A 16,010-nucleotide genomic window follows, 5' to 3' on the forward strand; every position below is an offset into this window, starting at 1 on the left:
ATATAGCAATTTTTCTATCTTCTGCGCGCAGATTCCTAAATTTAGTTACTTGTTATTGTATTATAAATCGTTATTGTTACTATCAATTTAATATGTCACGTTAAATAATCTTATTATTGTTTGATTAATTCGATGCCCCACTAAAACTAATGTTCGTAGGAAATGTAGCATCGAATCGTTCCACGCTCATCCTCTCAAGTATTGTTCGTGTTTTGAAAGTCTCGTCGCTGTTTGTAAATAGAATCTCAGTGTGCATGAAATTGCAAGGACAACTACGAATTGTTGGTTATCTAGTATGTATAACATAGTACGATAATTTGCAGAAAGATAGTCATTTTAAACTTTTGTCCTCTACTTTATATAGCCAAAGACACAAAATAATTAATTATTATGAATAAATCTTCTATTTATCCAAAATAATGAATTATTATGAATAAATCTTCCATTTATCCAAAATAATGAATTATTATGAATAAATCTTCCATTTATCCAAAATAATTAACTATTATGAATAAATCTTTTATTTATTTATTTATATGTGAACTATCAAAAACATTCATATCAAATTTCTTTAAGTTCACGATTAGAAGCTTTACGAACTTAATAACGATACATCATTACGCTGGAATTAATCAGATCTGTCTTACTTTTTCTATTCATGGAAACATATTTTGTAGGACATGTATTGTTTTTCGTTCGTGTTCGGCACAGTGTCAAAATATTGATCGAGAATTGTTTATTATTTTATATACTTTATTCCTTCTACGTTTTGCCCTTGAATGTACATTTATTGTGGTATGTATACCGTACATACATAATTTAAACCTATGCTTTACGAAAAAATGCCAAAATACGGAAGAGGTGGAGAACTGAATTCCTGATTTCATCTTCTTCAAAGAAAAATCATTTCATCGTCATAAAACGTAGCTTCTATCCTATATAATGAATTAATAAACACATAAATTAATGGAACGTAAAGAAACAATGACATAAATGAAGGAAGTTATTTTGGTTACTTAACATCATGTCAGTTACTAAGAAGCAATAAAGTTTTCGATTTACAAACGGCTACCATTTAATATATTTTAACAACGTTCCAACGCTGTTTCTTCGCTAAAAGAAACATTAAGAATTAAAAATATAGAACCACAAGAAATTCTGTCGGTGATTATGGTAGATAAAAATAAGCGTATCCCTTCCGGAAATTATTTAACGCTCGGTCAGCGATTTTGCATAAACTAACTATAATCGCTTTCACTGACGTATTAAATTGCTCCGCATTCCATCCACTACGAACGTGTTCAATCGCCATCGAAAATTGCGATTGAAACGTTACTAAACGCGAGAACTTTGATAATTGAGGCGTTGAAATAAGCGATGTAAATAAAAAAAAGAAGATAAATAGAAATCGGTCTTTTTACTGAGAAAGGAGATAAGATTGATATGGAATGCGGTGGAAAAATGTAATAAATATTGAAATAATTTATTTTGCCCTTAAACCTATCTCGAGATAGAGGTATGATAATAAGTGCTAACTAGATTGTAGTTGAAAAACATGAGGGTACAACACTTATCACATTTATTTTTCTTCTAAACGTACTGAACTGCAATATAATATTCGTTTTATTTTCTTTGTTTCCTCGACCGTTTATCAATTTCATTCTCACATATGTTCGATATTTTCAGATTACATTTAAAAACCATTCAGCAACCATTTTGATGAAAATTTATTGTGATCGATCAACCGTATCACCTATGAAATTTTTAATATCTCATAACGTAAAATTTTCGTCGTGTTATGTTTTTTTTATTACCAGAAAGCATATAATAAATACAAGAATACGACGAATTTATATCACAACTCAGTACAAAGGTGGTAAATTTTGAAAACCCATAGCATTCACGTGATGTATGCAAGATGTAAATATGAAAGTTGGTGAAAACATATTTTTTGATTTTACTAGAAATATTTATTTCTGGTATTTATGTATACCGTTTATCGTCTCAACTTTTCAGTTGTAATGTAAAGTTCTTTTATTATTAGTATGAGTCGAGAATTTGGTGTATGACGAAGGCAAAAAAGATTTTTCAAGAATTTTATTTCATTTTTTTTTTTTTTTGGTTCATGTATTTTTATCCTTCATAAAGTTGTGTAATAATAGCCTACACATAAAATTTATTATTTTTAAAATTTGGAAAAATGTATAAATTTTTTGTTTCATAAAGTATGTATCTTGAAATTCCTGAATTAATGTTTTTGTTATTCACTCATGACACGAATGGTGTACTATTTTACTAGTATATTATTCATCCTCATTTAATACTTGACTCTTCGTTTTTTCAATATCACATTTTCTGTTAAAAGGGCGTAACTAATGCAAATAAATAAAAATATTATTCCTCCATCAATTAACTTAACTAATCCTTAACTAATCAAATCAGAAATATCGAACACAAATTCTGTACTAAAATAAATCAAGCTGTCAACATTTGTTTTCCTTTATAAACCTGTTTTGTGTGACATCTCCTATTCTTTCATGTTATTCTCCCACATTGCTGTCATAATTCGTGTAAGTCATTTTATGAATGGTATTTTATTATTGAAGAAAATATCATTCAGTAGTTTTATACTTTGACAGGAATGCAATTCGAGAATCTCATTAATAAACAAATATGTCGAATAAATTATTTCACCAAGAATATGTTCTTTATACACGCAATTTTAATGTGTATAATATAGTATCTTATAACAAAAAAATGTATAAAATACAATTTCAAAGAATAAATTTGATACTGATATCTCTGTAATCAGGAATCTCATAAAAAATTAAAGTACATATATTATAAAATTGCATCCTGTTAAATCAAATAATTTTTCTTATGCGTTCAAGCTGTTATTATTAGCACAAGTACTGCAAAAGTTGTGTGGCTGTTCTTTGAAATAAAAATACTAATTGGTCGTTCATCTCCTTCAACAACATTATTTAAGAAATAACTATTTAGCTATTACAGTTTTCTTATTTTATTTACCAATTTTGTTCTACCATCTTTGCTTCGGTTCTCAAAGGACTATTATAAAATTCTGGTAGCATACAGGATAATTACGTAGATACGATACGATGAAACGGGTTGTACGGCGACATAGATCATGTGATTATAATTTCTGTACATAGGACATAATCGTTGAATGTTCTTCGAATTAAAATGTGAATGGATCGAAGTTGCTGTCAAACAAGATTAGAACAGAATGTGCTTTCAGTAATTTGAAAGAAAGACATTCTGTTCCTTTTAATCTTATTTCTTTCTCGATAGAGTATTGTTACGTAATTCTCCCTTGTGTTGAGGAACATTTATTATGATGATATCTATTAACATTTATTGAATTATATATTATATTCATTACGATATTTATTCTGATGATTAAATTATATTATATCCTTATCTTTTGTCGTACATATCTTTCTTCCTCCTTCTGAATAAATGAATAGTGATAGAAAATAATTTTATTCATTTGTTCTCTAGTTTTATATAAAGATATCTCTTTATATTGAATTAAAATGCAGATTCAATTCAATACATTAGTTTGTTTTCTCGAAGCAATAGTTATACTTGTTTCTATCGAATATCCAGTAAAACCTTTAAAATACTAAATAGTTTTAAATTATTCAAAGTACATGTATATCAAGTTTTACTGATACCTAAACTGGTATCTTTAATCGTAAGCAGCTGATACTCGAAATAGAAATCTCTCTTACTATTACAAAAGCATTTTCATTGCACCTTCAAGCGCAAGAAACAAACAAGATAATTCGAATCTTACAATCATTCATTATCACCTCGAAAATATAACAAGAGCGTAAATTCCGGCTCAATAGTAAACCAAACTAACTTAAATCGCGATATAAATATTACCTTTGGTACGTAAGAAGGTTTTACCTGTATTACTGCATTTAACAAATAGATAGGATATTTAACCGACGAACAACCATTCATTATCACCTGGAAATCACAGAAGAATGCTAAATCCAGATAACCAATAACCTAAACCAACGTTGAATTCCAATATAAAAGTCACCTTTTCTACTCAAGAATGTTTCAATTGCAGTTCTGTATTTAGAAAACAGACAAGACGATTTAACCCAGATAGCCATTCATTATGACGTTGAAATCACACAAGAATGCAAAGCCTAGATTACCTAGGACCTGAGCTAACTTTAGTAGGTGCTACTATAAAAATCACCATTCCTACACGAAAACTTTCGATTGCATTTTTAAATTAATCGATAATCATGTAACTTATACAACCATTCATTATCACCTGGAAATCACGCAAGAATGCAAAGTATCTATGTTGTCTATGATCCCAAGTAATTTAACACTAGTGCCAATGGCGAATAAAAATAAGGCACGTAGAAAAGAATTCAGAATGAAAGATATACAAGGAAATATAAAACGCGATGAAAGAGCTAGGTTTTAAATATAAAAATACATATACACAATAGTTCCAAAAATTTAGAATACAATGTCTCAAAAAATTTACGAATTGTTCGTTTTCACTACTTTTAGTTCTGATATTAAATCCAAATATAAAATTGCTTTACGTGAATGTGTTTTAACTGCATCTATACATTTAACGAGACGAAATCGTTTAGTCTGCAGGATCTTGATATTCTGCAAGAAAGCAACCGCGTACAAAAGCAATAACGCAGGGTAACTTGAGGCCAAATAAAGAATTATCTTTTCTACAAAAAAATCATTTTAATTGTATTCTTACACTTAACAGGACAGGACAATATAATTCGTACAATCGTATATGTGTTACCGCAAGAAATTGCACAAGAACGAGAGTTCCAAATTAAATCCTAGTAGAAAAATCACTCTTATCCTACACGATAACGTTTTAATTCCTATAATCATATATTACCACCTCGAAATTATACAATAAAGCAAAGTCTGCGTTATCCAATAACTCAAGTCAACTAAAATTCCAACATAAGTCGCCTTTCGCACACGAAAACGTTTTAATTCCAGTTTTCTTTTTTTTTTTTTACGTTTAGCTAGACAGAACGATGTAGTTCATATAATCATATATCACCATCTTAAAATTACATAAGGTTTAAACTTCGATTTAAAAATTCCCCTTCCTATATAAAATTATTTCAATTACACTTTCGAGTTTAACAAACACGCGATCTGATTCGATTCACTTAGCCGTTCACTGTCAGCCGAACGTTGGGCAAGAGCAAACAAAATCACAACCCCTGTGACAGGGTCAACGTGTAACACGCGTTCGTTGAAACGGTTGCAAAACATAGAAGAATTCACTGGCGCGATATCCTAATTGCGAGATACGAGCCAGCGAGTCGATAAGCCGCAGGAATATGACTCGACACCGCAGGCCCGCCCTCGAACGTCTTAATAACAATAATTAGTTCTCACCCCGGATCTATTTCGCCTTAGGTGCTTTCTGTACGCTGCTTAACAGCTCCCACGAAAGGTAATAGCGTCGAAAATGCTTACACGTTGTCGTAGCTCAAGGTACGCGATTAACGCGGAAAAGTGTTTTTCCTTTGCTCGAGCTGCGAGATTTTCAAACGTGCCTCGTTCGCGTCGTAACAGTGTGCTACTTGTCGAACGTTTATGCGAGATATTTTATGCGACGATCACCAGGCTGTTGACTTTTCTGTTTTGGATTTATGAGTACATGATGTTGATTTTTTATTTTCCTTTCTTAAAAGTAATATGGAATTTTGTACGAGAAGATAAAAATCGATGAGGAATTTTTATTTTTGTGAGGAATTATGGTTTTCGTGTAGTTAAATTCATTTTATGATCGAATTTGGTTGATCGATGCTTGACGTTCTTTTTTCGATGTATGAGTGCTTAATGTTGATTTTTATTTTCATCTTTCAAACGACTTGGATAATGTCGTAAATATTATGTACGAATTTTAAACGTCGTCAAAAAATGTCTTGCGTGCGCAGGAAAGTAAACGCACAAAAGAGATGGAGATGTATTTTTTTATTTTCATGTGGAATTGTGTTAGATATAATTAATACACATTAAATGTTATATTAGGTATTAGTGGGAGCACAATGTTATCTGTTATTGAAGATTCCACTAAGTACAGAAGAAACGTTCTATAATGTAATGCAAACAGCAATAAAACTTTTTTTAGAATAATATAGAATAATTATAAGCAGTTTTCACAGGGAGGTGTGTTTAAATACTGACAAGTATTGATTATACAGATAAAAAATATGATAGGTGCAGTCTACATTTTGTAACTCCCGATAGAACAGTAGAACTAAGATAACAAATTGTAGCTTTCCAATCGGATAAATGTAGGCTTATAATCAGATAAATGATCAAGAACTCTTATTACGATGTATCATGCCCAGCTGACACTAAACTAATTAGTATCGACAGAAAAATTTTGCAACATAACCCAGCAACATAGTAAAAATTATATTAGTAAGATAAGGAATTGTAGTACTGTAACACTGAATCGATGTTCTAATTACGGTGTAATTATAAAGTAATTAAGAAGTTGTTTCAATATCGTGGCATTATGGTTCTCTATTTTTACCTATCTTTTCTAGAAAATTATTTCGCATTTAATATCTTCATCAACTAATCCTCTTGTCATATGTTGTGAGAAAATTAATCATGTAGTCACTTTAATTGAAGCTATAAATAAAACCAACACTGTTGCCGCAATTGGATATGTCTTGTGAAATATATGGCTGTAACATAATTTCAATTGAATTTTTATCATGTATCATTTAATGGATTTTCTTTATAATGTTCATCGAAATTGAAAATATTTTACCGTACAGTTATCTTAATAAATATGAAATTCATTGCTTCATCTATTGAAATGCGTTAAAATATATTTATGTGTAAATGTGGCGTTACATATGTAGATTTTATATTCCACACAATTCATTTTAGCATACACATTTTAACACACTTATCATAAAAAAATTTTTCCTGTATATTGTGTGTGTTATATAAAATATTTAGAAATTCCACTAGCACTCTAATGTGACACGACTGTCACAATTATATTGGTATTATTTGAAATCAATCTGGAAATGTATCTAAAAGTTAGAAGTTTTTTACTGTAAATATATATCAAATAGTATAAATTACGTCCTTGGTGTACAACATGAATAGCCATCTAAAGTACATAATACACTAACTATTAAATACCTCGTAGTAAAAGAAATAGTGAGGTCTAAAATATTTACTAAATACCCTTTAATTCCTAATTTTTCCTGATTTATTTCAAACTTGACCAACATAATCACGATAGTCGAATCTCGCAACCATGCTAATGAAAATTCAAAATGTTTCGTATAACACGCATAATACGTTCATCAGAAGGTACCCAGAAGTGTTCGAATACTTTCAACCTATGTATCGCCTAAAGAATATTTCACGTAGTGCGATATACGACCTGCTCAGTAGCCATATTGCTTACTGTTGAATGCTATAATCGTTTAAGAATTTCTTTGGAATTTACAATTATTTCTTGAGAGTGGAAAGAATTTCTACTAAATAACGAAAGTGGATTGAGATTGGTATTTCAAAATTGGATATTAAATGTAACAATTATGAAGAAAAATCTGCGATTAGACAGCACAAAGGCTGCTGTTATCCAATGACACAATGTTAAAGCTTATTTATTGGTGAAGAATAGACAAGAAATATCGTACCATAGCTGAAATGTTCAATTACATCTATCCCATTCACCACAGACATATATCATCATCAGGCTATCATTTATTTTGATCTTTACGAGACTCTTATTGTAACAGGGAACTCAATACTTCAAAAACCTACGGAAGTTACTTCAAATAATCTATCCTTGTAAATAACAAATTTTAATCATATATTTTTTAAATTATCTTCAGTTATATATAACACGTGTAATAAATACACATTTCTCTACGAGTTGGAATATTTTCGAATATTTTTATAATTATGTATATTATGTACAACAACTTACAATCCGCTCGCTATTCAACAATGCATAATAGAATCGTGCGAATAAATAATTTGACCATAAACAGCTAACGATGTTTCGGCAATTATCCCGAACGAGTCTATCAATCCGCGTGTCTAACTGTAAATCACATCGGCTCCGAATCACCGACTCGCGGTTCTGAAAACCGGTTTCACGGTTCCTAACCCTGACTTAACCTATGCCTAACCCAGACACCTAAACCCTTTCGTCTTTCATCGTTCGTAAACTCGAGCGCTTAACCTGGTCTAGACGAGCATGAAAGATTCAGTGAGCATGGCGACCCGGCTATAATTCACCGAACTTCACAAGCCACGTCTCGCAAATCTTACCCCGCAATTAGAACATCGCTGCAGGAGTTTAACCGTACTTTCGGATCGATTGAATTTTGTTAGAAGTTACGTTTTAAAAATGATCGATGGTGATGGATCTTAATCTCTGTTTCGTGACTTTTCGTAGATCTCTTAGCAACGAAGCAAATTGCATCGTTTTCTAGCGTTCATAGAGAAAGTTCTTTTTGGAAAAACTTGAGTTTTATGTTGTTTCTAAATTGCGTTACTTGCTACGAATATCGATTCATTGATACTTTAGGATAAAATAATTCTGTAGATGATAAACTTTAAGTTTACTACTTTTGAGTTTGTGCAAATATTTGGTGAATTAATTCCGTTATAGAAAAATCAGTAATTCGACTGAATAAGAATAAATAAAATAATAATATCTATAATAATATGTTTTAACCAATAAATCATTTATGTTTGTACCATTACATTTTATAATCTTTTTCTAAATTTTGCAGTTCTCTAAATATATTCGATAAATGTTCCTTTAAATATTTGTTTCTCGTTCATTGAGATTTCTTTTCGAAGCAATTTGTAAATCGTTAATTTTTTACATTCACCTATAGTAGAACATGGCAAAACTCACTATACATGATTAATAATAATTCATGAAACGTCTTTACGTTACTGTTGCAACTTCATTCCATAAAATCTTTAAGTATTCCGTAACCTCTCGCAAAAAGAAAAAATTGTACAGTACATAAATATAAATTATGTATGGATTATATCTGTTAGACGTTTACGTGTCCCAATTAATGATAAATAAGGAGGCATACACAGACACGGGCGGATCAACGCTTGTCACGAAAGTCGTGTTCATTAATTTCCCAGCCACTGAGATCTTAGAACGCGATCGATCTGTTAAAGACGATATAATTTACATTTACAAGTTCAATGGTGGCCAATCTTTTCATTTCTTAATGTCGTGCGAAGAAATGGTCAAGAAGATGAAGAGACTTTTTTTAAAAATTGGCGTTTTTAGACTAGACGACAATTTCCCCATTTGTTCCACTCAGACACGTCTTAGCGGCTGTGCATGTGACTTGGTAAGACATTATTTTCCATTTTATTCGTCATTTCTGCGAAAACATGAACAGACTATGGTCGTACTATTAAGAGTTTAGACATAATTACTTGTGAATGCATTTATGCATTAATACAAATAATTTATGTATACATTAACTAATAAGTATATATATACATATATTTATTGAATTAATACATTCACTGCAACAGCATTATATAAGATGGCATAAATATTACTGCTTGTAACCAAATATTTGGAATTTCTGCTTCATAGGGCAAAGTATGCGTCGAGGACCCAACGCCGTTTGTATTTAGTGGCCCATTCGAATTAGTCGACTCTGGTAACAGTTTTGCTGGCTACATAGATCTGGATGTTACAGTTATAAATTTAGGAAGGTATTGTGCAAGTTTTATATGATGAATTGAAGTTCGTGAATTTAATCAAAAATTTAATTCTTTGCTTTGTATAGTCAATCATCCTCTATTGACAAAGTTTCCAATTTCTTAAAAGAAATTATTAACAGTTATAGCATTAAAAATAAATGTACTAATAAATAATATTTATTAAATTTTTCAATTTAAAGAAATGACATCTAAATTCACATGAAGTACCTTCTGCACATTTCTTCTGTAAATGCATAAATATTCATAGTGTGTAACCAGACTGTGAATTTTGATACACTTATGGGAGATTTAAAGGTGTAGAAATGTTCAGAATGCATGTAATTCGCAAAAATATAAAAAATATTCAAAGTGGAGTACTTGTTATAAAATAAATCATTATGTAGGTACCATTTCTTTAATTATGTTAAATACAGATATGACGCTGCAGTGTAAATAAAAATTTGCAGTCTACTTATGACAAAATAACTAAAAATAACTACAAATAAATAACTAAAAATAACTAAAAATAACTAAAAATAAATAACTAAAAATTCATGAAATATAACGACGACTCATACATACGACTTCACAAATTTTATAAAATCTTATTCCATCGTTATTTAACCGTGCCATAATTATAATATTATTTAGAAGTCTCGTAACTCCATACGCCCTCGCACCCAATTGCTTTGTCTTCAAAAGCCACCCCCAGGGACCAGAATATAAGTGCAACGCTAAGGAATTATCGAAGCTATCTAAAGGAATGAGCATACCGGTCGGAGATAATTTAGCGACCATGGGAAATCTCATGATGGATAATCTATTGGATACCGCTCCACCGGGCAACCTAATGAAAGATATCGTTGGAATTTCTCCGGTAGCTGATTACCTTGCTCTAGGAAGTCCGCCTCCTAAATTACCGCGCCCACCTTTAGTAGATCCAACATTGATTACGCGTAAGAAAAAAGGAAAAAAAAATAAAAGGAAGAAATAAAAAAAAAGAAACAGAAGTGAATGCTAAATGTGATAGATATGAAATTGTGATTTACAGAATTGAAATTTTTTAGACAAAGTTTTCATCGATTCTTATAGCTTGTTTGACATAACGAAGTATAATCAATAGATTGCTAATATGTTTATGTAAGTTCAAATGTTCATTTTTTAGTACAACTAAGGAAATAGAGCTTAATCGATGATAAACGATGTTACAAATATCATACATCTATGAATATATATTCTAATTTACATATTTTATGTATTTAACATGTCGTGCGTATTTTAAATATTTTTTCATATTTAAATTTCCCACAATAGTCTGTAAGAGCCTGTAATATAATAATAACAATACGTGGTGGGAAAATAAAATTTAGGGGATACATAACTGTATTTCCGGTAAAATTAGAAAAATGTAGAAATTATATCCCTCAAAATTATATTTCTATAAGATTAACAATATTATCCATTATAATTATCTTATTTATATTTCGAGTTACTGTTACATACAGTATTTAATTTTTAATAAAATATTTTCCCTTCGTAATACATATCATTATATGCAATAATTAATTTTTATTATACGTTTTTATTATAAACTAATATGAATTATGTAAGATATCCTATAACTAATTTCCACCGTTAGTTGAACTTTAACAGTTTATGTAATTATCAAATCACTTTTAATTTCTTTAAATTATCTCTCGATCAGGCGAGCCAAAGATAAAATACTATAAATCAACAATACGATTGGTATTCTCTTAATTTCGAATGTAAACTCCAGGAAACTATTATTAATGACCGATACACGTTTAATGAAAACACTTCTTTTGTGATAGCATTGCCTTGAGCGACAGTTGAACTGTTTTACTCGAGTTCGATCGTCAGAATGCGTTTCGGAAATCGTTCCACGAGCCGTCTTCCAAGCAGGCAGGCATATCCTAGAGTTAAGAACATTACGTTCTCATAAATCAGGTTCGATTCGATTCGGCATAAATCATAATCGTGTCGTCGGGCATATGCAGACATCTCTGCCCTATAGCGAAGAGCTCCGTGAGAAAGATCCTCCACGACGCTGAATCGCTCTCTCTTCTCATGATATGCCGTTAACTGCTTTTCATCTTAAGCCGACGCGTTTCTTTCGATCGGTTTCTCGGTTCCGTCTTCGAACTTACATCCCACGAATAACCTCCGTAAAATTATTTCATTTTGAAACAAATGACAGATTCAAAAGCTTGTACGGTATTGTTAAATAGGTACTTTGGAGCTACTTTTTTAAATCACACCGTTTCGAAAAATATAAGTATATACATTTTTCAAGATTTGAATAAGAACTGTTCGCCATGGACTTCAAAGTATATAATAATCAATAACGAATGGAAGTTTTCAGCACCTACCGTGGCAAGCTTCCTCATAAATTCAATGAATTATATTGTAAAAAGTTTTATTTCTATTTTTTCCATAAGTCCGAAATACCTTGCTTTGACTTAGAAGCTTTTAAAGCACACAGATTTTTATTTCACGTAAAGATTACAAACTAAATTAACTGGAATCTGGTATAAGACCTTCCCTTAATATTTTCTTCACATTCTCAAATATATTAAGTTCGAGAAACAATATTTCGTACGCACCAACCTGATAAACTATAGAACGTGATAGTCTTCATATAATTCTGCCTTCGCAAATCAGGTAGCTAATTGGAACGCGAGTGAAAAACGAGCATCGGAAAAGTGCATCCTACGTTTGTCACGAACTCGAACATCTCGGCTAAAACAACTTTGGTATCGTCCCACGGACAACTGCCGGCTACTCGCGCGTTATTATTTATTTTCCGCAGTGGGAGGAGCGAGTGAGTTTCGAAAGCGCCTCGCGTGCATCGATTTGACTTAGCCTCACGGTTACCGGTATCCCGTAACGACTTCCTGTCGTAGTTGCTCGTAGCTGCAACCACCCGTATACAGGGTGTGTCTGCAGTGCATGACAACACGTATTTTATAAATTCTTTCATTTTTTAATCGGACAATCACGATGTTTGACAAAAAATATCATTTACGTTTGGAAAAAGAAATTTTAATGGAAAAGAAAAATAATGCGACCAGAACGTTCGATGGTCGCACGTGTGTTTCTTGAATTTTACCAGATGTCGTAGTCAAATTTGCTTCCAGGGAGGTTAATCGATTACTCGCGTAATACGTGAAATACGCACGATATGCGGAAATGAATTATTAATGCGACACGTGACCGCGACACGCGAGTGCTCTGCACGAGGGAGGCGGAAGTCTGCATATATAAATTAATGGGAGAGTTGTGGTGATAGTGACATCCTTTGGACTGTAATTTGCTTTAGAAATAATATTCTTATATCGTTTTATAGTTGTTATCGTACTTTGATATCGTTTAATGAATAATTTGATTCTATATATAGATTGAACGGTTGATAGGAATGAAAGCTCTCATATTGTTAGGGTACTTTACAGATAACGTGTTGTTTATATTATACGTTAGTTTTATAAATTATTTGTGCAAATATATGAAACTCTTAACAAAATACATTAAAAAGGAAGTAAATTATAAAAAAATAAAATTTCGCTTACAAAGTGGAGAATAGTACAAATGTGCAGCACTTTTCACATAGACCGATCGTAATGGAAGTAATTGTAATCGTAGTATTTACATAACAATCACAGAATATTAAAATTGAGATTAAATTACGATTCTAGTATACATTGCACAAGGAGTACAAAACATAATCTTATAACATAATGAACTGAATTTCAAATTCAATTTCCAAGCTCAACATTTCTTCAATTGGATATACAGTCGCAAATAAATTCTAAATTGTAAATCCTATAATATCACGAATTGTTAGATTGAATATTCAATTTAACTTCCAATATTTCCAACTTTCCATTCAACATGTTTTCATTCGAATATTGTTAAACATCACTTGAAAGCTATAACCTAAATCACAAGGGGCAATGAAAATCCAATTTCCTAACTTCACTTAAAATTTCGCTTGTCAAATCATAAATTAATATCTGACTGGTATTCAATAAATATATTCTCTGTTGCAGATACACTGTGTATATCCGATCGGGAGCGTGCTGCTTGTTCGAAGTTCACGCGAACGTTGGCTATTATCCCGCCGCGGACAGTTCCTTTTCGTCGAAGGATCACAATAATTTTCTACCGTACAACTTTGAGAACATTTAAATCGGCCGAACCCTCCGGAACACGTACGTGTATCCGTAGCACTTACATATATTTACATCGAATTAACCTCGGTCAACCTGGGTGGAAACAGGTTGCTTTCCCGTAATAATTATTACACCACTGGAATTATAATTATTAATTCCGTACACTGATTCGATCGTTCGTCTAATTAATTCCGTGCATTAATTGACCGCCATGCTGACACAGAGACGCGTTCACAGAGATCGATTGCGTTCAAGCCAAAAAGGATTACGAGAAGTATCTTTAAATTGCTCTCAGTCGTATCATTCGAATTGAATTAAATATACGTCTTGAAACTTTTTCATTCGTCTTTTTCCCCTAAGAATCTTTCTGATTAATGTAGATATCAATTAGGCGCGTGAATTGAGCCTCGAGATTGTAAATTGTTAAATTAGCTACTGGTTTTGTGTGGCCTGATGCGAATAAATGAATTAATCTTATAACTGTTACTGTAATTAATAATAGTTTCAAAATAATTTCGTTTCGCTGGTTGACGAGATAAAATATATGTTTCCTGCATGATTACGATAATGATTTATCAAGCGAAATATAGTTTGTATCTATGTGTAGCCGCTTATTTCGTTTTATAATATAAATGTAGCACAAGTACAAGTATACTTACTACGTGCTGTATGAGGTATATCGAAATTGTTAGTATAATAGTTGTTAGATTGTTTAAGTTGACGTTTTATAGTTTCACAATGAATTTTGGAGAAAATTATAAGTAACGTGTAGTTAGTATTTCAATTTCAAAATAAAATTATATGTAGATATGTATGTACCTACGTACGTAGATGTGCGTGCACAATTGTTAAATTACGCTTTAAATAATTGCCATGCTACGTATATATATAAAATTTTATAAAAATAAATTTACTTTCTCTTTATCGAATAGAAAATTATTAAAAATTCTGCGCTGCATAGTATAAAGATAGATGGTTAATAAATTCACGGGCAAAATAGATAAAATTACCATCCTTCCAGTTGCATCGTGAACAATATTCTATGTTTTATATCTTGGAACATGTTTTTTAACATTATTAAATAGTAACAATCACGAATTAAGACGATCGAACTATTTCGTACATTTTAATAACATGTACCTTATATAACTAATGAAACAAATATTTATTTCACTCACTCGTATCCTGCGCTGACTCTCCGAATTCCCTCGAACAACTCTGCACTACACCTTCAGTCTGCCCTTTTTTAAGGGCTCTGTTCCTTTTATACCAACGCACTCCTAAACTTACTACTACCACAATTTCATTTTGTTGTACATGCTAATCTCAGAATTCTTATCCTGAAATTGTACTTCTAAAAATTCTTTCCCTCCCACAGTGCGAGATGATCCTTCAAGCTTCGTTCAGAAAAAGAACACTTGTTCAATTTCTATTTTTATTCAATTTTAGATACTAGCGACGACTTCCATTCTAAAAATTCCCTTTCTCCTGCAGTGCCAGAACTCTTCGAACCTTAGTAATCAGTATGCGTATGCAGTTTCTATTTTTAGCGAAATACTATATTAATGAAATTAATTACGGACTTATTTTTGACTGTAAGTCCCAAAATATGTAAATATTATGGATATCATTATAAGAATATCATTGTTTTTAAAATTCCTTTTTTAAACTAAGAAAAAAATTGTAATAGAATATAACGCAAAATGAAATACGTACCGGTACATCGTTTTTTAAACTAAATCAAAATACTTATTCAATTTCTATTTCCACTCTACTTCTTTTCGAAATTGTCCTTTCTTTTTCATAATCTTTACTCACATTATGTTGTTATCTCATATTATTTTGTACACATTTATATTATAAGTTGACAGCTCTGTTGAATCTACAGTTTATTATCAATCGCCTTTCTATCAATTGTAGCTGTATGTTTCACATTTTTCATGCTTCACATTCTCCTACTTGCTTTGTATTTCTTTTTCTATTCGTATCTTTCCATTTTTCGATTTATCTTCTGCTTTTCTATATCCATTTTTCTATTTT

The 16,010-nt window shown here is 31.2% G+C and overlaps 1 protein-coding gene across 2 annotated transcripts in view; it reads left to right on the top strand.

Annotated features, from left to right (window-relative positions):
* Positions 1-14,715, top strand: part of LOC117206901 — a 283,190-nt gene extending 268,475 nt beyond the window's left edge. Inside the window, exons 1-4 of one of the 2 annotated variants that reach the window (XM_033446602.1) lie at positions 9,084-9,416; positions 9,671-9,792; positions 10,432-10,736; positions 13,848-14,715. In XM_033446602.1, coding sequence (XP_033302493.1) covers positions 9,084-9,416; positions 9,671-9,792; positions 10,432-10,736; positions 13,848-14,092 — 1,005 coding nt within the window. In that variant the 3' untranslated portion in view covers positions 14,093-14,715. Of the gene's footprint in view, positions 1-9,083; positions 9,417-9,670; positions 9,793-10,431; positions 10,737-13,847 lie in introns of those variants that run through there. The other variant, XR_004487448.1, reaches the window with a different exon arrangement.
* The last annotated feature ends 1,295 nt before the right edge of the window (positions 14,716-16,010 follow it).

This window comes from Bombus bifarius, unplaced genomic scaffold (assembly GCF_011952205.1).
Source record: "Bombus bifarius isolate JDL3187 unplaced genomic scaffold, Bbif_JDL3187 scf7180000008013, whole genome shotgun sequence".
NCBI classification, from domain to species: Eukaryota; Metazoa; Arthropoda; class Insecta; order Hymenoptera; family Apidae; genus Bombus; species Bombus bifarius.